Source organism: Schistocerca piceifrons, chromosome 3 (assembly GCF_021461385.2).
Source record: "Schistocerca piceifrons isolate TAMUIC-IGC-003096 chromosome 3, iqSchPice1.1, whole genome shotgun sequence".
NCBI lineage: Eukaryota > Metazoa > Arthropoda > Insecta > Orthoptera > Acrididae > Schistocerca > Schistocerca piceifrons.
Window position 1 is genome coordinate 396,087,086 of NC_060140.1, and position 24,123 is coordinate 396,111,208.

At 41.4% G+C, this 24,123-nt stretch overlaps 1 protein-coding gene across 1 annotated transcript in view; it reads left to right on the forward strand.

The window, feature by feature from the left end:
• Nucleotides 1–24,123, forward strand: part of LOC124788690 (phosphoglucomutase-1-like) — a 90,420-nt gene that overhangs the window by 61,428 nt on the left and 4,869 nt on the right. The window contains exon 6 of the mRNA XM_047255970.1: nucleotides 20,406–20,583. Coding sequence (XP_047111926.1) covers nucleotides 20,406–20,583 — 178 coding nt within the window. The remainder of the gene's footprint in view (nucleotides 1–20,405; nucleotides 20,584–24,123) is intronic.

The following is a 24,123-nucleotide window of genomic DNA, read 5'->3' on the forward strand; positions in this document are numbered from 1 at the left end:
CTGGATGTTTCGCATAAAATTATTGTATACTCTCTTGATACAACCTGGTCGACGATGTTGTAAAAGGTCCTTGATTTCCTGGACACTGGCTCTGGAATAGATTTGACGCCCGGACTTGTCCCACACATGTTCTATCGGGGACAGACCTGGGGACTTTGCTGACCACAGGTGTATCTCGGTGCCATGCAGACGGTTAACGGAGACACCTGTTATGTGTGGATGAGGATTGCCTTGTTGAAAAATGGCATCACGATACTATCACATGGTAGGTAACAATTGAGGACCCAGGATGTACGTGACGTACCGTTGTGTCGTACGAGATTCTTCAATCACTACCAACCACGATCTGAAGTCATATCCAATTACTTCCCACATCAAAAAACCAGGAGTAACATGGCCGTGCCTCTCCAATACATTGGAAGGATGAGACTTCTCCTCAGTTCACCACCGTAATCGCTGATGATGGGTGTCAAGGGTATTTCAGAACCGCGATTCACCGGTGAACACAATGCGGCGCCATTCATAGGCAAAAAATGGTTAAAATGACTCTGGTCACTATGTGACTTAAGATCTGAGGTCATCAGTCCCCTAGAATTAGAACTACTTAAACCTAAGGACATCACACACATCCATGCCCGAGGCAGGATTCGGACCTGCGACCGTAGCAGCAGCGCGGTTCAGGACTGAAGCGCCTAGAACCGCTCGGTCACAACGGGCGACCATTCATCAGCATTCCACGCTTCTCGGACACGGCACCATTCCAAAATCGGCCTTTTATGTTTTGGTGTTAACGGCAGCCTACACATGAGGCGGTAATTCCCCAGTCCAGCTGCTGATAGCTTCCGTCCATTGGTGCAGGATGTCAGAGAAACTTGCAGGAAATCCATTACTTGTTTCCAACTGGTGGATGCTTAAGTGGAGGGGTTATGGTGTGCTAGGTCCGCAATAAGGTGGTCATCGCTTATGGTGATCAGACGTGTTCGACCAGAATCTTGACGACGAGTATACCTGCCTTCATTTTCCCAAGCAGTCCAAAATCAGACCACTATCACATTTGAATGCCCACAGATCTGGGTATTGCACGGATCAGTTAGCTGGCTAAATGGAGACTCACAATGTGGCCCCTTCAAAACTCTGTCAGGTGCTGATAACGCCGTCTCACGTCTCCATGGCCACCGCAGTCACCACGCAATATCTGGCTCTGTTCATGCTCAATATATATCCTACCAAGTCTGGTAACAACACTAACTAGGAACAGCACTATTGTACTCTGTCAGCCGTTCCACCTGGCACAGAGAATTACAGCTCCAATCACTTATACACACGCCGACTCTGGCAGCCGTTCCACTTGGCACAGAGAATTACAGCTCCAATCAATTATATACACGCCGATGGTGTGTAAGCGTACTAAGTGACATTGATATCCGATACTGCCTTCTGCATGCTTAATTATTTTGTCAGGCTGTGATACAAACGAGTGGATGCCACTTCGAGATTGTTGAAACTACTTTGATAAATAATACCAATCGTCTTGATGTCTCCACGACGGAGTTAAGAACTATGTAAGCCTGCAGGGTTTCGTGGCCGTTGTCATTGAAGTTAAAATCTTCTGGGTTATTAGGCTGCGTCATGTTTCTTCTAAAATGATCGACGTTTCGACCCCTCTGCTGGGATCTTCCTCAGGATCTTCTGGTGTCCACTACTGATAGAACAGCAGTAGTGGACACCAGAAGATCCAGAGGAAGATCCCAACAGAGGGGTCGAAACGTCGATCATTTTAGAAGAAACATGACGCAGCCTAATAACCCAGAAGGTTTTAACTTCAGAGTTACAAACTGTTCGTATTTCGTGACCTGTTGTCGAAAATGGAGCGTTACTCATCATAGGAACTTGCAGGGATGAATTTTATGGTGAGGCTTGATGTACTGGCCGGATGCCGAACGAATATGTAGAGAAACATTTCCAAAACAGTGTGATTGCAACGAGAAGGAATTCATTTCCGTGGGCACAAACTTATGAGAAACTGAGTCGTTCCAGAGGTAAGGAGCTGGTCGAGGTTCTCGACAAATAACTGTTCACACACTCGAATTAAAGAAGATGATGTTGAATCGTGTGGGGCGAGATTCAACAAGCGTGCGTCAACATCTCTGTGAAATGCCCACATCGTATAATTTACTATTGGAATAGCAGTTACGCTCTTACCATAAGCAAAGCGTGTAAGGGACGTCGGAAATGTTTTTGAAGCCAGAGTTCACTTCTGTCAATGTATTACGAACCGCATGACTACAGGGTAGAGATTCGCACAGTTTGTTTTGCTCGTGGATGAAACCTTGTTCAGCCATGGTGTTGTTTTCAACTCTGCATTAGCAATGTGTGGAGCATTGAAAATCCATAGGCCACGCTCAAATCACCAGCAACGTTTCTCTATACACTTAGAAATATAGAAGATAAGTTACCTGGACATTGTTTACTGCCATCCCGTTTGAAAGGTGAACAACGGCAGAAGACTGTGCTTCTTATTCTCCACAAGAGGCTATGGTTTCATGCCGACGGTGCATCATCCCACTTGAGAATCACTACCCGTGAGTGCCTCAACAACAAGTGTACACATCGGTAGATTGGAAGGAGAGGTTCTTTCCTAAGGCTACGACAATCGCCGGTTCTCACTCATATAGATTTTTTTTTTTTTTGCTATGGCCTTAGTTGAAATCGTTAGTGTGTGCTGCCTCAGCAGAAACTGAAGATGACGTGACTGGTAGGTCGTAGCTGGCTAAATCGTTGTTCAACAGAGTACAGAAATATTTGAGAGAGTGTGTCCGGACCGTTGTTATGCATACACTGCCACTGATGGTCTAAACTTTGGACAGTTGCTACGATCTTTAAACGCCGCTATAAGCGGTATATTCTTACGTTATTGAAAATCTAGATGTTAGTTTCCAACATTAGTTACTTATAGTATTCAGTTTATGGGTTTCTACAATTTTTGTAGTTTTGACCCCAAGGTTTGGGACACTATGTGTATACCTCCTCCACATGGAAATGTTATCATACAAGGAGTATCCACAAATTATCTTCCGATAACAAATGATAAGAACACAAAATGTAGTTAAACAAAACACTGTATTGTAACGAAAAGCACAAGCTTTGCAAACGTAAAATGGGATGAAAATTAGACGGGGACCAGTCAGAGCTGTAGCGGAGAAGGTAAAATGTTTCACAACTAGAGTCTTTAGCTAGTCATTTGTTTAATTATTTATTTGTATTTTCTACTGCCAGTCAGTTTTATTTATTTTATGTTTAATCTAACATATTGCAATGCGTTTCAAACATGTTATGCCCATTTTCAGGCATTTATGCATACGGAAATTTGTTACTTGAAAACAGTCTTAATCTAAATTAATATAGAGCTTCCTGTTCACTGTTCGCTCTTGGATTGGCTGTTGGAGCGGAGAAGGAAGGGGAGGGAGGGGGGGGGGTAGTGATTGGCCAGAAATTGATGTCCGCTGCTCCCGCCTTCCAAATACCCCAGCAGTTACTCCAAAAGCGAACAGTAAACAGAAAGTTCTACGTTAATTTAGTTTTAAGACAAGTCAGTTTTAACTAACAATTTTCTGTACACATGAACGCCTGAAGACTGGCATAATATGCTGGAAACGCGTTGCAATGTGTTAACTTAAACATAAAACAAATAAAGGCGTTTGGTGGCAGAAAATAAAAATAAATAATATCTTTAGACTGTCACAGTTCCTAAACGTAACCAGTATGGCCACAATCAATAGTCATTTGGTAGCTGTCAACGTATGGCGACGAGCTTTATAATTGGAAGATTCCTTAGGAAACGTAGTCCATCAACAAGAGAAGTAGCTTACAAAGCACTCCTTCTGCCAATACTTGAATATTGCTCGTCAGCCTTGGTTCCGTACCAGATGCGATAGAGGATATAGAGAAGATCCAGAGAAGAGCAATCGTTTCGTTACATGTTTCTTTAGTAAGGGCGACAGCGTCACGTAGATAGCTAGTCAACACCAATGGCAGATGCTGCAAGAGAGGCTTGTGGCATCAAGGTGTGGTCTACTGCTCACATTCCGAGAGCGCACGTTCCTGGAAGAGTCAACCAATATATTGCTTCTCCCAAGTACATCTCGTGGGTAGGTCATTCCATGTTCCTTCAGATCGATGCCAAAGGTAATCAATCGTCGTGGCTGGCGAATGATGGCGTCTCAGTCTCCCAGCAACCCTTCATCAGACGACTTCAGCAGGTGAGAGATCAGCAGAACGTTCTGGCCAAGACAATAGTTGAGCAAGAAAATATTACTCAGGCTCATGTGATTCTTTTAGTATAACTTGGAAACATTTCACTATATCAATAAATATGAAAAATATATATATTAGACCCCAAAAATGAGAATATGAAAAGAGAACAATTTAAAATAAGAACATAGCTTCCCAGGCCCTACATATGCATTCATGTGTGTTTTCAACACCATGCAGCCTACGATTAAAAGATGACAGTATGAGAGCGACACTTGCGAAAAGGGCAGAAGAGGCTATGGGTTCTCCCCGAACATAAAGGACAGATTAGGAATAAAACACTCTCCCCCAAGCCGGGAAATGCGCATATCCGAAGCGGACATGATGTATACGCAACACATTTACGTCGGATGAACATTCGTTCGGGCCACGAACGAGATAGGTCAGGAAATCACGGGCAGCATGCAGTCTTATGTTATCTTGTTGAAAGACTTTCATTTCATTTCATTTATTGATTATTTAACGACCTGTTATGTTGTATTTTAAAACTGGCGACCATGTTACAGCGTTAATGTTTTCCCTATTACAAGGAAATATTGTTTTCGGCGAAGGAATATCAAAGTGATAGTAATGATTTACAAAGACAATTCAGCAAGAGAAACTGCAAATTAGTAAAAGGAAACAGAGAGTATTAAGTATAAATATTAGTAGATTATAAGAGGGTAAAATAAGGTTAGGAAAGGACATAAGTTGGTTGTCTGGCTGGTTCAAATGGCTCTGAGCGGTATGGGATTTAACATCTAAGGTCATCAGTCCCCTCGAACTTAGAACTACTTAAACCTAACCAACCTAAGGACAGCACACACATCCATGCCCGAGGCAGGATTCTAACCTGCGACCGTAGCAGTCGCGCGGTTCCGGACTGAAGCGCCTAGAACCGCTCGGCCACCGCGGCCGGCTTGTTGGTTGTCTGCCACTATCAATGATCGGGAGCGAAAGCCTCGTAATTGCATCGAATCTTTTGCTTTCGATTTGAGGTTACGAGTTTTATGATCTAAATCTACTCAGTACTCCGCCAGCCACTTGACAGTGTGTGGCAGAGAGTACTTCTGATACAACCAACCGATCCCCCATCTCCCTTCCACTCACGACTAGCACGAGCGAAGAATCATTGTTGGGAAGCATTTATATTAGCTCTAATTTCTCGACTTTTCCCGCTGTGGTCATTTTGCGAGATGTATGTGGAAGAAAGTAATATGTTATCTGACTCTTCGCGGAAAGAACTCTGTCGAAATTTCGATAGAAAGTCTCTCCGTGATGCACAATGCCTCTCTTGTAGCATCTACCAATGCAGTTTATTGAATATTTCGGTAACGCTTTCGCGCTGACTGTACATTAATGGTTAGTTTCATAAATTAGTTACACTTGTTAAACGACCCTACAGTAACTGGTCAATGTTTACCGTCTTTTACGAAATACACCTAAAAAAGAATTATTGTACTAGTTATTACTGTCACTACTTTGTGGAGTTTGTCAGGAAGGCAGATATCGCAATGGGATTACTAAGTTATGCATCTCTGGGCAGCATTTTTTTTTCTTTCGAAACTTTCTACGTAGCTATGATTGTATGTATTTCTGTTTCTAATATTGTTCTATGTACTTACGTAGTTTTCTAGCTACGGTTGTGTTACGTGTTATCTTGCCTTTGCGTGCGTCTGCTTTATCTCCTGATGTTGTAGTACTATGTGATGTTTCATTTTCTCTACCATCACTACAGTCGTTTAATGTTATGGTTATGTCTGATTTGAATACGGGTCTATACTGCCTGTCTCTTTAGAATTCTTCTTTCAACATTCATGAAATAGCATCCGCTGTTCTTTCTAGGCCTGCCCTTTGGTGTTGATTCTTGAGGGAGTTGTATATGTTATCACGTGTCTTCCTTTGCCGACTGGCCTGTGTGTGCGAGGTGTAGTGTAGTATTACATGTTCGGGGAAGCCAGTTTCCACACATGCGCATTCGTGGCCCGAACGAATGTTCATCCGACGTAAATGTGTTGCGTATACATCATGTCCGCTTGGGATATGCACATTTCCCGGCTTGGGGGAGAGTGTTTTATTCCTAATCTGTCCTTTAAGTTCGGGGTGAACCCATAGCCTCTTCTGCACTTTTCGCAAGTGTCGCTCTCATACTGTCATCTTTTAATCGTAGGCTGCATGGTGTTGAAAACACACATGAATGCATATGTAGGGCCTGGGAAGTTATGTCCTTATTTTAAATTGTTCTCTTTTCATATTCTCATTTTTGGGGTCGAATATATATATTTTTTTCATATTTATCGATATAGTGAAATGTTTCTAAGTTATACTAAAAGAATCACATGAGCCTGAGTAATATTTTCTTCTGCTTCTTCTTTCGATTGGGCCAGCTAAGGAGCACGATATTCAACTTTTGAGCCTGGAGAGGGACTTGATGTTTGCTCAGTAATGCTGCATTCTATGGCTATTTTTCTCCTTTCTCTCCTTTGTCCAGAGGGCACCGGTCTTTTTACGGGGCGATCTGTCCTGAAACCTCTTTTCTTTTAGTGTCTTTCTGAGAAGTTTCTAATGTCACTTTCAGTTATATTCAGTTCCTAGATGTCTTTCTTGACTTCTGTCAGTCATGGTGTCACTGTCTTCCTGCTCTTCCAGTAGTTGAGAAGTCGGTTGTTTAGTCTTGTTTGGTCCATCCTTGTATTATGTTCGTAGAAAGCGAGAAGTCTCTTCCTGGCTACATCTGTGATTTTCTCAGTATGATTGTATAGCTTCTGGTTTGATTGTCTTCTGTACTCACCATGTGTTTTGATCGGTCGCAGAATTTTTCTCAGGATCTTCCTCTCCTGAATCTCTAGTTCATCTGTCAATCCTTTCCTGTTCAGATTCAAGCATTCTGAGGCACATAGTGTTTCAGAGCGGATAACTGTTTGGTAGTGTTTTAGTTTGGAATTGCGAGATAGGCATTTCTTATTATAGTTGTTCTTGGTTAATCGATATGCTAATTGTAACTTATTAATCTGAGTTGTCAGTGCTGTTCCAACTGATAGATTATGTTCCAGCCATTCTTCTAGATACTAGAATCTGTCAACTTTCTCAATCTGACCTTGTTCCAACTGCAGTTCACTGGGAGTATCACTGATGTTGGTGAGGTATTTTGTCTGGTCTAGTGACAGTTGAAGTCCTACCTTGGTAACCTGGAGTTTGAGCATACTGAGCTGCTTTACTGCTACTTCCACTGAGCCTGCTATAAGTGTCAGATCATCTGTGAAAGCTAAACAGTCTACTACGAGTCTCTTCCGTTTGTGTTCCAGGTAAATACCGCTCTGTATATTTTGTACTTCTATTTCTTTTCGCCATTCACTGATCACCTTGTCCAGTGCACAGTTGAAGACAAGAGGTGAAAGTCTATCTCCCTGTCTAACTCTTGTCTTTGTCTCAAAGCTTTCTGAAAGTGTTCCCCTGAACTTTACTTGGGTTCTAGTGTTACTCAAGATCTTTTGGATAAGGCTGTGGGTTTTCTTGTCCAGGCAAATTTCCTGCAAAATTCTCATAAGAGTATGTCTGTCGATTGAATGGTATGCTTTCTTTAAGTCAACAAAAGTAACTACGTACTGTTTATTCGCTAGTTTAATTTGACTTATTACTGACTTCAAGTTAAGGATCTGTTCAGCACATGAACGTCCTTTTCTAAAGCTACCCTGATAATCTCCAAGTTTGGGTCCAGTTGAGGTATGGATCTGTTCAATAATGCCTTATATAATGTCTTATAGGTGACTGGTATGAATGAGATTCCTCTATAATTGTTGATGTCAGTTAAATCACCCTTCTTGTGTAAGGGGTGGATCAGAGCAGATGTCCAGTCATCTGGTAACTTCTCAGTATCCCAAATGTTCCGTAGGATCGCAGGTACTTGTCCACCACTGATGTTTCTTCTGTTTATTTAGTGGGGCAACTTCTGTTGCAACTTTTACTAATTTGTCCCTTAGCTGTTCTCAGGTGTTGCATTCATGATCTGGTGTTTGCATTCTCTTTGTAAGCATATTGCAGGTTTGCAGTTTTTCCAAGTCAAACTTGGTAAGTTTGGGAGTTTGAGACTTTCTTGTATTCCTAGGTGGAAATAGGAACTTTATTTTTGAGAGGTAGTGGTCTGAATCCAAATTCGCCCCTCTTAACACTCTCACATTCTGGACTTCTCTACAGGACTTTCTTCAAATGGCCACATGATCTATTTGAAACTCTCCTAGGAGTTTACTGGGTGAAGTCCATGTCTTTTGTTTTCTTGGTAGATGCTTAAAGGCCGTTGATTTTATCACTAGGTTAAATGCTTTGCAGAGTCCCATTTTCCACTTCTGTCAGTGCGCATCTGAGCTGGGTATTGCCCCACTAAATATTTATATTTCCGCTCTTTCCCTAACTAGGCGTTAAAATCACCCAATAATATGACTGTACTCCACTCTGAGATCTTGCCGATAGTGTCCTCGAGTTCTTCCCAAAATTGGTCTGTGCCTTCAGGGTTTTTCTTGTTATCCTGGTTAATAGGTGCATGTACATTCACAGTGGTGTAGATCTTATTGGGGCATCGAAATATTAATAGTGACACTCGACTGTTAGGTGAATGGAAGTCGAGATAACTGACTCAAGTATTTTATTACTGACAATGAATCCAGTTACCAGGTGAGGGACGTTCTTCATCTTCCTACGTCCCACTTTGCCCTTGAAGATTCGATAACACTGAGATTCAAAGGCTTGTTCATCTGTATACCTGGTCTCCTGTACCGCTGTGATAAGAATCTTGTGTTGTGTCGGAGTGTCTGCGAGATGCTTCGACTTGCCCATCTTGAGAAAGAAGTTAACATTCAGCGTGGCGAAGTAGTTGCGTTGTTTATGCCGTATCTTGTTTCTAGAGGTTTCAGGATGCTCCGACTTCTCCTTGTAGCATTTTATTAATTTTTTAAAAAACTCTATGAGTTTATTTTTATCATTTACAACCCTTATATACAACATATGCAAGTAATTATATTAATCAATTATAAGTATCAATTCTATATGTTATAAGAGTTATTAAGATCAGTTCCTTGAATTGCAATATCCTTATTATTCACAATAGTAGGAATTATAAGCTATATTTCGACAAACAATTGTTATGCATTTTTCAGAGTGTATTGCATTTTTGCTTAGTTCTACAACATTTGGCAAATAAGAAGCGCAAAGAATGGCACTTCGTTCTTTACAGATGTTGTTTTTTACACTTTGTACATATCACGGCACATTTCCTCTTTGTTGTATGAACAGTATTTGCACCTTTTTCTTTTTCCTGATACAGCTAATTGGTTCAGCAATGAGACATCTTTATGCGTATATATATGCGTGGCATCAGCTGTTTTCTTTGGGAGATTAGGGATCTGTATTCTTCGAAGCTTATTTAGTGGTCTTACAATTTTCTGTTCTAAATCTCTTACGAACAAACTCCTTCTATCGGTTTTTCCGCTATGGTATATCAAGTGTGTGACAGAAAATAAAATTTCACTGTTCATTGCTGCAACGCCCTGCATATTCACACATAATGCAAATGGCCATCTCCTTATTTGTCTCTTGCAGGTGTAATATCGAATCTTCTGGTCCATTTGATCTACTCCGCCCTTCGTGGGGCTATAGAACTTTATTATATCTGGTTTCTTTTTTGCGTTAGTTTGATAGATGACTTTGACGTGACGCGTTATCCTAATGAGAACTACTGATTTCTTCTTTTTTAAGATCATAACTCACCATCGCAACTTCACCTCAAAAGGCAAATAACGAGGAATGTATTGCTCTTGAGGCGGACTTTTCATCTCATTGGGGATTACTGTTTTTTTTTTTTTTGTTTGATCGTCCCAGCAGTGTGATTACCTCTGAAGCTTCTCCCAGCTGAATACTAGTGAAGAAGTTGTCAACAGTAACATTTCTGGATTATTCTTCAGTACTTTCAGCAAGATCTTTCACCACATTAAATCCAAAATTTTTCTGAATAGGTTGATACGACTTCGTTCCCGTGCACACAAATCCTTCTAAAGCATATGCACATACAGCATCACATAAAAAAAAAATCTTTATGCTATACTTGGTGGGTGTAGTGGTCATGTACTGGATAAAGCCGCATCTTCAGGGAATGGGAGTAAGTGTTCGCTAACTAACATGAATCACTAGGACTCATTCTGTTTCCGTTCTTGTCAAGAAACAGTTCCCATAAATAGCAAGCAGCTGCAAGTTTGTTATCTACAGATCGAGCTTCAAATGTGTGCTTCCCATCGAATATTATTATTTTCCTTATATTCTCGAATCTGTTTATTGAAATTGCGGCCTTAAATGTGGGATTTGCCTTTCCGTTCAAGGACAATTCTCTTACAGGACATCCCAACTCTTCTCAACACCAGCAAGCAGAAACATTCCAGGGAGACCTTCTGTATTTGTGCAGTTGATGACTTCATCTAGTATTTTTTTGGAAATGAAATATCCCAGGCATCCTTAGGCTTACACGTTTATAATCCACAAGCCGGACTGGGTGATGTCTTTCTGATATTGTGAACAGGCATATCAGAGGTTGCAAGAAGAGCTAAGTTTCGAATTGTTCTGTTACGACTAATGTATGCGCTGACATTTCTTAGTTGTTGATGTAGAACTCTCTGATGAAATAAAACTATTTGAAGTACCGTTATCTTTCAGAACATAGGTGTCAGCAGGTTCAAAGTTTGATTATTCACTACTTCTATCTTAAAAAAGACGTCCATATTCGTATGAATTAGCTTCTTCAAACCAATGAGTGACAACGCTATCAAAATTAGCTGCAGTTGCACGTACTGACTCTCTCGTTTCTCTTGATGGAACCATAACAAAATACATGTCACTCGAACAACAGTTGAGGCAAAACAAACAAGTCACAATGGTATCAATACCGGGAATGAGACAACAAAAATCTACACTAACTATGGTGGTGGCAACAGCAGCGCAGAACAACAGTACTGTCCAACAATAAAGCATGTGATTGGAATATGCTCAAAGATATACAGTCATCTATAATAAAGAAAGGTGATTTCTATATTTTTTCTCTTATACTAGTGTTACATTTGCTGCTACTATTTCTACTAGTAGTAGTACAGTGGTTAGCACACCAGACTCGCATTCTGGAGGAGGACGGTTCATACCCTCGTCCGGCCATCCTGGTTTAAGTAGTAGTAGTACTGCAGCTACTAATATCACCACTGATTCTACAACAGTTATTGCTGAATTAATAACTACTCCCAAACAAATGTAGAAGTCAATATAGAATGGAGAACAAGTACAGGATGTCCCACATGAAACCACTATGCATCATGCCCGAGACTCAAGTAACAATGGACTAACTAAAAAAGAATAGATAACGGCCACGTTAAAAAGCATGTAACTGCCTGTTTATAAGATATGCTGGAAGTGGTGGCCATGGGCATCGAGGCATCGCTGACTGCGTGTGATGATGTTACCAACAACATGAAGAAATGCGTGATGTTGTTGATTTCCCTAGTAACGTTCCGTTTAAGATCGTCTATTTCGCGAGGATTGTCAGTATACTCTTTACTTTTTAATGTGACCTTAAATAAAAATCACACGATGTTAAGTCGAGGGACCTTGGCAGTCAGACCTCTACTGCCAAGTGTGTCTTCAGGGAACACGTTGGTGATGTGGGCCACACTTTGGTTGGATGTGTGCCTGGTTGATCCATTTTTTAGAATACTACATACAGTTTGTCTGCATCCGTTAACTGCCCATAAAAAGGGTCAAAAATCTCTAGATATCTGACGCTGTTTAAGATGTAACTGAAAAATATGGGTCCAATAATGTGCATGCCGGACCATGCAAGCAAACAGTTATCTTCTCTGAAGAGAGGTTCTTCATCCGGAATATGTGGGCTGTCCTGCGACCAATGTCTGCAATTCTGGAGGTTTACATAACCTTGCAAATGAAACCAGCCTTTATCTACTGATTCTCCAATTTAAGCTCTTGCACCACCCGCAAACGGTATGCGTTTAATTTCATATCTTTTAGCACACATTGATGCGATGTACGGGATACGCCAACCTGCTGTGATAACCTCCTTACCGACTTGCGGGGAATTCTCGTAATGTCCATGCAAATTCTGTCTACAGTTTCAGGCGTTCTCACCGTCGGTCGCCTATTCCTCTGCACATTCTGAACGGATCCTATAGCCCTCCACATCTCGTATAGATCTTCAATAGCGCTGGTCGTCGGACAAGGATAACTCGCTTGAAACATTTATTTACATTCCTTGATAGAGCCTGTCATTACGTAACTCTCCAAAATATCAATTCACTGTTCTAATGCAAACTACCCCAACTCAACGATATGAGCTTCTCACAACAGTTGACACACGAACATACGGTTACACTCAACCTTCCGATAAAATACAGTGTACCCAACTTTCGAGAGAGTGTTGCCACATCATAAGCAATTCGAGATGATCAACCAGTTGGTGAGGAGTTCCGGTTTTATGTGGGGCACCCTGTATAACTGTAAGGGAGCATCTGAAGTCCTGCATATGCATTAATGGTGTTTCGGCTAATATTTTGAATTATGTAAAAAAAGCTGAAAATCAGTTTAGCTCAGACATTATAAGAGGGATAAGAAGGGTAAGCGCAAACATACTGGAAAGGAGTTGGAAGTCAAATAAAGAATACCATAAAAATTTAAAAAGTAAGACCTTCAAGGGCCTCTGAGGCCCTGTATTTGCATCATAGTGTTAAGGTGGCATTTATCAGTGACATTTTCTATTGTGATTGTTCTTTTTTGTTCCTGGAGCCCATCTTAACCCATATGTCAAAACGACGGCGTGGTGCCCGCCCACCCCCTCCCACCCTCCCCTGTGTTCTTGGTTGTGCTGAGTGCACGAGAGTCAGCTTGACTCTTTTGTGCTACCGTTTTCATGGAAGTCGCAACAATGAACGCAGTGCTAACAATCTGTGGTCCTCAAGATTCATTTCCACTGTCCGTGTGGGCAGTTGCCTTGCTGCCAACAAGCCCGTTTCCTGACTCTGAGTATGTGGCATGGCTGTACAATTCTGCACGGCTGGGCGAAAAAAGTGGTTGTCCTCTCAGCCGCTGATCGCTTCGATATGGTGAGATCATGTATGGCAGGGCTTCCCAACTTTTTCTGCTGGCGGACCCCTTCTTCAGTCGAAAATCCATGGCGGATCCCTAGTCAAATGGTTCAAATGACTCTGAGCACTATGGGACCCAACTGCTGAGGTCATCAGTCCCCTAGAACTTAGAACTGCTTAAACGTAACTAACCAAAGGACATCACACACATCCATACCCGAAGCAGGATTCGAACCTGAGACCGTAGCGGTCGCGCGGTTCCGGACTGTAGCGCCTAGAACCGCTAGGCCAGGACCCCTTGTCAGTCAAGAGCACAGCAACATTAAATTTCAGAGCGAAACCCATGGGAACTGAAAGCTTCTTAATGCAAGTGCCATGTTCCCAAACCGCCCCCTCCCCCTCCAAAGTATCAATAGTCTTTGGTTTAGAGATGAATGAAAACAACTTGAAATTAACGATCCATTTTGAATTCCCACTGTATCCAGATACTTACTAGTGGATTTACTCCCTTTGTTCAACACACTATAGCCTGATTAAAATTACTTGGTAATTGACATTTCACAAGCTGGAGCTGCCTTCATCCAAGAGCAATCAACGTCACGTCCAAACTGTTCGCTGTTGACAAGCTGCTGCTTGTGGTCTGTTCACTTCCACTGTTTGGCTACTGTTGTGTAAGGAGCATGCATATTTCGTGACAGTCGTGTGTGTGTGTGGGGGGGGGGGGGGGGGGGCGCTTTTCGTGAAATTCGAAGAAAAATGTTCAAATGTATGTAAAGTCTATGGGACTTAACTGCTGAGGTCATCAGTCCCTAGTCTTACACACTATTAACCTAAGTTTAACTTCCGCTAAGGACAACACACACACACACACACACACACACACACACACACACACACACACATGCCCGATGGAGGACTCGAACCTCTGGCAGGAGCGGCCGCGCAATCCACGGCGACATGGCGCCTTAGACTGTGCGGCCATTCCACGCAGTTGTGAAGAAAAGAGGCAGGCCCATGATTCTGGATACAAACACATCACGAAAGAAAAGAGGCCAAGGAATTACCTTTAAAGGATTATTGTGACATCTGTTGTGCAATGTATGGGAATACATTCACCCAGTTTGCATGCGTTTCCAAAACCGGATTTCGTAAGCCGATGTCCCAGTTCCGCTTTTGTGTGGTCAGGTAAACACTTCAAAATCGATTCTGGAATCTGCTTTTATAAAGCCGTTTTCCAGTTCCACACTCGATTTTCGTGCCCATGTAAACAGCTAGAAAAGTCTAGTTACTTTTACATCTTTGTGTATCTACTGAACGTGAGCAGTCAATCTATAGCCAGCAGCTTGCAGGCGGTGTTGCAACAGTGTACTGTCAGTTGGTAGCTGGCAATTGGCAGGCGGCGTGGCAACAGTTTAGCCACAGCTGACAACTTCAACTACTACTTGGACACTATATCGTGGCAGTCAGCCTCAACTGTAAACAAATTAGCAAAACAAACAGACTCTCTTATTTCTATATAAGAAGACAAAGCATTTCACAGAACGTAAGACTTTTTTTCTCAAAGGAAACAATTCTCCAAAGGAGGTTCCTTTTACAAGGTAGCACGTGAAAAGTCCTCATTTGTTTACGCTCGCAGCCAGTTGCCACAATATAGTGTCAGAGTAGTAGCAAGTAATTGTAATTGAAGTATAGGCAGGCCATATTTTTAACTGAGAGGACGGAATATATTATAAAGAAAAGAAATTAGCTTTAGAGGTCATTTTAATTTTTGTAACAAAAATATCAGTGCCAACAGAATTCAATTAATAATTGTTTTGTAAATGATAGAAGACAGAAACGAAATTCCTACAGAGTTACAGTTCAGGTACGTTCACTGAGCATCTACGAAGAAAAATGCTTTCTTCTTTACTATAGATGAGTATGTAGGAATAATAATGGAGTCCTACCTAATGTGATGGTTGAGGGTGCTTCTGCTGACACAATTTTGAAAAGTTGGGTTCAGTTGCTGACAACTGGAGACGGATGTCTGGTTCCACGTCTAGACAGCTTCAGTACTTAGTTATGTGGGCAGCATAGATCGAGAATCCAGATTTACACATGTATGTTGTGGCAAACGGAAGAAGTACACGTTTTGCCTTTTCAACAAGGGGGTAGTATTTCTTGTTATCCAAACGGATCCAAAAGTGTGAGTAACCGTCAATGTCAAAACTTGATTTCAAGGTAGGGTCTGTGGCATTTTCTATCAACAACTCATATTCATTTGATGATAGAATGTTCGGCTTTTTGGATACAGTGAATGGGTTGACCACCCATTCGCACTTCTGCAGTTTCTCATTTTCAGATGTTGGGAAATAATGCTCCAACAATAACATCAAGCTTCGGAGATGTTCCAGGATTAGATGAAACAAATTCTTCCCAAGCGCCAATGTTTTGTTTTTCATAAACTCCTTGAGAAGAGGAAAACAGTCGACCTCCCCCTTCTCGACACTCTCTGCCCAAAAATTGATTTTTCCTCTTGAATGCTCGAACTTTGTCGATTGCAGCGACCTTTGTTTCACTTTGCTCTTGGAGTGAAATATTCATTTCGTTCATTTTGGAGAAAATACCTGACTAGTAGGCAAGTATACACTGCCAATTTTCGTCATTAATAAGGTCTGCTAGTTTGGTGTTATGCTTCAAAAGGAAAGCTAAGACTTCCAATCTTAATTTTTACAACGGAGAGAGTGCATTCCCATGTGAGAGCTACCTCACTTCTGTGTGGAGAAACAGGGAACGACGAAGGCTTCCCATATCTTCACACAGTATTGTGAAAAGTCTTGACTTCAACGGCCTTGATTTTACGTAGTTAATGATCTGAATGGATTCGTCTAAAACTTTCTTGAACGAAACAGGCATTTGTTTCGTAGCTAAAGCGTATCTGTGGAGAGCACAATGACTACTGCTGCAATTCTTGGCGTTTTCTTTTATTTTCGTTACTGCTCCGACTGTAGGACCCGTCATAGCTTTAGCACCATCTGTGCTCACATCTATGCAATTAGACCATGAAACTTCGTTAGTCCTTAAAAAATAATCAAATAGAAAAATATTTCAGCACCTTTTGTGTTGGCAGGTAGTGGTCTGCACAATAAGAGGTCCTCCTCAAAACATCGAGAATATTCATAACGGATAAAAGCCAATAAAATCGCTAATCCTGCAACATCAGTGGATTCATCTATCTCCAGAGAAAATGAATTGTGTTGGATGCGAGAAACAAGAGTGTCTTTCACATCACTTGACATGTCAGCAATGCGTCTCTTGACAGTATTATTTGATAATGGCACCGAAGATACAAGCTTTACTGCCTTTTCATCTAGCATGCAAAAAACAATATCATTAACACACGGCTTTATGAGATTTTCTGCAATGTTATGAGCTTTGCCTGTTTTTGACACTCGGTAACTAACCAAGAAAGAATCTTTTAATGAATTTTCATTAATTGTTTTTGCATGAGTTTTCACGCAATGCTGAGAAACAGCTAGTTCAGCACTTTTCCATTTGAAAAAAAATCGATGTCTTTAGCCTGGAAATGCGGGTGAGTACCTTCAAAATGACGGCGCAATTTAACTGGAACCATTGAACTGTTCAGAAGGACCCGCGCACAAAGTACACACTGAGCTTTACCCTCCTTTGTCTCCATAAAGCCCATTTCTAAATAGCTTTCGTTGTACTTACGCTTTTTGGTTATTCCATTTCCACAGGATATTGCAACCAATGGAGTACTTGCAGTGTTTTCACATAATAAACCCGGCTGTGGAGCTTCTTGTGATTGTTCTTCCTTTGGTCGTCCTCCCTCCTCATTCATTTCAGCTGAAAACTTCCCTCGTTGTGAAGGCGATGGAGAAACTGCACCCTTCTTCAATGATCCTGACTTCAGCTACCTATCCATGTTAGAAGTAATAAACTGATCAAAAATCGACTTATGAAATAGGTAGTGCACTGTTGCCTGGGGGCCGCATACGTGCCAGCGAACGCTGTGATTGGTCGACAAAGCTCGCTCCGCGCATGCGTAAAAGATTTCAGCGCATCTAGCGCCGTGAGCCGGCGCACATACGACCCCCGTATTGTTGCGAAACAGTCGATCAGAGAAGCCGCATTTTCCAGCACTAAACTGTGTATGTGTTCTCACTTAGGAACCGCAAAGGCTGCTTGGGAATACGACCTGAAGTAAAAGTACACATGTTTTTCACACGAAAAAAAAGTGATGAATTTGAGTTTCACATTTTTATTCAATAATTTTACTCATAATTTTTGGTGAAAGGTGGGCGCGGAACCCCTAGAAAGAGCCGGCGGACGTTGGGAAGCCCTGCTGTGAAGTAATGATACACAATCTCACTAAAAGTGTCAATGATTCTCTAAGCAGTAACAAATGTAGTAGGCAATTAAAGAAACTGAGGACAACATAGAATATTTTTCTGTACAATCTTTTTAATTTGTTAATTCACTGCAACTGTGGAGAAGTGTCTGCTGTTAATCAATAAGTGGCAAAATAAATACAATTTTCTAACACAGTCACTGTACTTTCCACAATAAAATTAATTTTGTAGCTAGCAAGATAATACTGAACATACAAAGTGAAAATATGTTAATGACAGGTGTAAATAATGTATTACACTACTTCAAATATTCTGAGGTGTAAATGTATTATACTAATTTACAAATAACGGAACGTGTAGTTTTTCAATAAATTACCGTGTAAATACTAAATAGATTTCTCTTAAAAAAGTAATTCATTTCCTCTTGTCCCTTGCGATAAGTTTTTAACTCAAATTTTGATCAAGTGTCTGATAAGGAAAGACAGAAGATTCCACTTTAAGTGTTGTATGTTTGACTTGTATAGTTTTTGGGGGTAGGTCGTTTAATATTTGGAGCTGAACACTGCAGTTCCTCAGTGTATAAGTGAAATTTAGTGATGAGACAGAATGTGAAGTAAAATGTTTCACATTAAATATGCTATAGTGAGATATAAAACAAAAAAACGTTTATAAACATGTACATATAAGACATTACTTTTTGTACTGTTATCTATCACGTGTGCGTGTGTTTGTGTTTGTGTTTGTGTGTGTGTGTGTGTGTGTGTGTGTGCGTGTGTGTGTGTGTGTGTGTGTGAGAGAGAGAGAGAGAGAGAGAGAGAGAGAGAGAGAGAGGAGAAGACTTACTGGAAACGAATAGGGCCTATTGTATGTAAATACTAGATACATTTTTCTCAATCTTTCGGCGCCCACCCCTTCCATTTGCTACCATCATTTAACTGTGGATTTTGAAGAATCTGCTAAAGAAAGAAAATAGGTTTCAATTTAAGGTCGTGTGTGTATATGTGTTTGATCTGCAGAGTTTTTGGGTATTCTTCATTTAATATTTTGACATGAACTCTTCAAGATCTCTGTGTATGTGATTTAGTGATGAAACAGAAAAATATATTCCGTAGTGTGTGTGTGTGTGTGTGTGTGTGTTTGTGTGTGTGTGTGTGTGTGAGAGAGAGAGAGAGAGAGAGGGGGGGGGGAGACTGAATTTGAAGTACGATGATTGACTTAAAACAGGCTTTACTAAAGTAGACAACGTTGTTTACAAATAGCTGCGTGTGATGCTACTTGATAAACAAAATGCAGTAGCGAAGTGTAATTAAAACAATTATTTATGAGTGTCATTGTCAGTGTCACACCTTTTCTTTTTATAAAAAGTCGAAACAGCATAGTGTGTTGCTAAACTGTATTAATCAAGCTGTTTGGAGCCCAAGGGTTTGAAGTAATTTAAAGACAATAGTATTACTAAGAGTAGAATTCTTTTAGTATCAAGAGTAAACAATAATCAACGATGAGTAACATCATTTGTAATTATGCGAAACACAAACGGAAAATACGTGAGAGTCGGTGCACGCTGAGCTGGGTAACAAGAAGGCTGTGTTCCGGTCATATCACTAACAAAGCTGGCTTCATCAAAGTGCCAGTATATTTCGTCATCCGTGGAGTGAAGGGTATGACGTATGCCTGGCTATAGAAAATATCTCCGAGTGTTGGCTGCGGAAAAAATAAGTAAAATCGCTTCTCCGGGGAAGTGTGACCATGTCGCAGTCTGGAGGAGAACATTTCTCGCCGTCCAGCGCTGGGGGCAAACTACATCTCATTTGGAGTCGGGGATTAGTAGTGGGAAATGTGCAGAGTGCTTCTTAACTGGGCTGTCCTTCGCCATTTTCAAAGGTTTTTGCCTGGCTGTAATACAAAAACCAGACCCTTTCCCAAAAATCCGCTTCAAACACATTTCCAATTGAGAGACTTAGGAATCCCTTTCCGCTTGTGTCTTTCATGAACACTAAAAAAGGAAAGACATAAACCACAATAATATTCTTGAACCATATGGCCGTGAAGGGCATCCTCGACAAATTCTCCTACAGCTCGCCCTCCTCTCTAAGAGAAGGGGATGAAACGTAAAAAAAAAAAAAAAGAACCTGTCCTGAAGCACAGCCAGGGATGGATCGAGCGATAGATTCTGGGGTGGTCACAGTTCCTCAATGTCTATCCCACCCCCCTCCCTCCCCAACACCAAATATAATTTGTTATTACCGCTACAATCACATGCTAGGATTTTAATAATAATATCAATAAAACTGTAAAATGTTTTGGTATATTCGTAATAACTTGTTTACATTACTGGTTAGTACAGTGCTTTTGTTTTTGGAGGAGGATGACTCCTAAGCCCCTCTCCACACCCTCTCCCCCCCCCCCCCCCCCCCCCCCGCCCCCCTTCAGCCTTCGATCCACACCTGAGCGCAGCACAGTAGTTAGAACATCGGTGGAGTGTCGAAGTGCCAAAGCAGCAGGAGCCGCGTTCACCAGCATAGGCCGGCACTATGATCCCTGGAAAATACTCTCCAGACAACAATAACGAAACGCAGCCTGAAGAACAACCTTTCCTTGTGCATATAATGTTGACGTAGTGCTGTCTGCTTTCTTTACGCAGATACGACTTCGAGAAGTGCAACCGGGATAGCTGCAAGCGAATGATGTTCGCTCTGGAGCAGTTGGTGGCCAGTGGGACCATGGTTGGCGAATGCTTCGGGGACGCCGACTTGATAGTCGAGGCCGCTGAGAAGTACCGCTACGTCGACCCTATCGATGGAACTGTAACCAAAGACCAGGTGAGCAGGCATTCAGAATTTCAGTAGTAAGTTGTACTCTCAGGCCGTTAACATGCAAATCGTTCATTCTTTTCATCTGAATGAGAAAAGCATGTACTTAATGAAGTAACGAAATTTCTGAGTAATAAATACGAGGAAGTGTACCAGAAAGGGGCAACTATAAGGGCGTACTCAGAGCTCGCCCCCCTCCTCGCTCCCCCCCCCCTTCGCTTCCGTCACCCCCGAATAAAATCGAACTCGCACGCAGTCGGTCCCGCCATGCAGTATCAGTCTGAAGAAAGCCAGAACATGAAATAGGTACGGACTAGTGGCAAGTGTACCAAGAATCATTTGCCGTGAACTCTCAAAACTAATTCGTCATTCGCGTGAAATTAACTTGAGTCTATCTCTATGAATGCTGTTTATGTTTTGTTTCAGCCGGGTCGGAGATATTTTTCGCTCGGGAAGTGGGTGTTTGTGTTGTTCTAATCATTTCATCTCGTCTTAATCGACGCGCGAGTCGCCAAAGTAGCGTCAGATAGAAAAACTTGACCAGGCTTCCAAACGATGCTGTACGTGGTCTTTCGACCAAAAATACTATATACGATCATTTCGTTTCACTTTTCCGGGACATCTTGGCGTTTATGGGAGGACCGAGAAACAAAAGTCTTTCAGCCCGTTGCATCCATAACAATCAAACGCCTAAATACCTATCAATATATTACGAGAGGTTATGCTAACGTCAGGCTAGACTCAGACAATGCCTTACTTACAATGGAGGACATTTGCCAGACGTACTCAGTCTTCAGGCCACGAGTGGCCTACCGGGACTATCCGACCGCCGTGTCATCCTCAGAGGAGGATGCGGATAGGAGGGGCGTGGCGTCAGCACACCGCTCTCCCGGTCGTTATGATGGTATTCTTGACCGAAACCGCTACTATTTGCTCGAGTAGCTCCTCATTTGGCATCACGAGGCTGAGTGCACCCCGAAAAATGGCTACAGCGCATGGCGGCTGGATGGTCAGCCATCCAAGTGCCGGCCACGCCCAACAGCGCTTAACTTCAGTGATCTGAAGGGAACCGGTGTATCCACTGCATTTGCCAGACGTAGTGTTCAGAATATAGTTTTCGGAGTACTGTAGCGCTAAGGGTATTTGTGTACTCTCAATTTACAGCGTATCTATTAAAACATTTAAAATTTAATTCTTCAACAAGCAATTACTTCTCATTTCACTGTGTAAAATGTGTAATATTCTTTTTGTATATAGTAGGCCTGCTTGGACGTGCCATTTATCCGGTTTCCCACATCCCAGTAGGTTGTGCACTTAGCAATGCATGGAAACGTGCACTTGATAGAGAAAAAGCACAGATGAAGTCTTCTCACAGTTTACCAGCTTATGCGAGGGATGACACTGCAAGTAGCCATAGATAGAGCTCGCAAACTAAATCTATGGAAGCAGTGGGCGCCACCTCTGTACGCACCATTTCCGTGTTGTGAAGTAATACAGCCAAGATGCTGTCCTATGGGCATAAAAGTGGGAGCCTCACCAGTTCACGAGGGCCTGTTTTAGCACTGACGATGTTAATGGAGGCAGTCATCAAAAACTTGGAATTTTATCAGAATTTGAAGCGACAAGTAAACTGAGACCTTTCAATGCAAAAATGTTACTGCAATGGATCCTTAACCCATTATTAACCCATGTCCCTTTTTGGGTTGCCAATATTTTATTTATTTCTACATAAGCAACGAAACTTCTAGCTTCGATTGTTGTACTAAAGGTTGAACTGACTGCTGCAATGTCTACAAATTGAAAAGAAATAATTTTTCTCTAATTGGTTTATTTTAGGAAATGAATTAATTTGCTAATTTTCTGTTTTCCTACTTGGCTGTACTATATGCCTGATGGTAGTTCCTGTACAATAATGAATTGTGATTTAGTTGTCTGAGTATGTTTGTTATAAAAATATATTTGTTATGAATGTACGTTCAGTATATTTAAGATTTCCTGTAGTAAGTGCAATACTTCCCAATTAAGGGGCAATTGCATGTTACATTATAACTCCTTTGGAGATGTGCATAGTTGTACAAATACCATGTACAAAAATTATTATTTAAATTACTGAGATCTGCTTTACATTATATGAGTTTTTCTCCAGGGTTTGTTAGTAGAATGAAATATTCCTTTTCACATATTACTATTCCAACTGGATAAAAGCATGCCACGTGAACTTAAAACTGAAGAAGTTTTAGCAGAACTGGAGAGCTATGAAGTGAGTGAAGACGATGCTGCTGGCTTAAGATTGGTGATAATTCCATCCGATGTTGATGAAATGACAGATGAAGAAGACATTGAACACAATTCACTGAACAATGACTATATTGTACAAGATGTAGCCGGCACTGTAGAACTTATAACCACAAGGGATGAAGCTAATGTTACTGATTTATCGCCAGAAGCTAAGCGAAGAAAAGCGTTAGGATATGGACTGGAAAACGCAAAAGAAAAAACGCAGAACGTAAGTGTATGTGGTACAAATGTGAACCAACGTACAGAAACACTAGTTAACCGGGTAAGAGCAATGAAAATTATGTTGCAGAATGTCTAGTAAATGAGACAGAGCACAAGGTGTTTGAGGAACTAGTGAATAATATTATAGACCAAAATAAAATCTATGCTTGTCCACAGAACAACATAAATTTGCTTCTAGCCAAAGAAGGGCTATAGTCCTTTATAGGCACACTACTTGGGAATGGGTATCATAAGCTTCCTCGTGACAGCATGTATTGGTAGCAGGCATAGATCTCCTGAGCAAGCAGATATCACATTATGGATCAATGAAGTGATGGTGGCCATTATTTACCCAAGTGATTGATACCTACATAGTAAACACTTGGAGCGTGCATCGAATTGCTAACCTAAATGAGAAGCGCTCACTTTTGGATGTCCAAAGGAGAATAATAACGCACCTTTCAAAGAAAACTAGATCAACACTGAAATACAGAGGACCACTTGTTAGCAAAGTGATGGGAGGATGGATGAGCGAAGGTGTATGACTAGCTCCACGAAACCACTTTATTGTGTCAAGTAAAACACAATTGACTGCAAAAGGGGGAGGGGGGGGGGGGAGAAACGAGAAAAATGTGTGACAGGTGCAATACTGGTATACATGACAATTGTTTTGTTTCATTTCATACTGAATGGACACTCAATAATTCATGTCGAACTTTGACTCAATAAATAAATATTCTTAAACACACACCTGCTTCGCATTTGCAAACATAATTGTCCTATAACTGATCCTCATCATGCGCCACTATGAAAGTTGTAAGATTTTACAGAACATGTTATGAAAAGTCCCCTTTTTTTAACAAATTATACACGACTGTGCTTAAACTGACACACAATATTTTGTTAGCGCAACGCAATCTGACTTTCAAAATTCCCTACAAAAGAATGGCCCTGACAAACATTAAACTATACCTTTCACAAATCACTTACCTCACAAAAATCTTCGCTGCTCAAGCTACTGCAATACAGCGAGCGCCACTACTGCCAGCT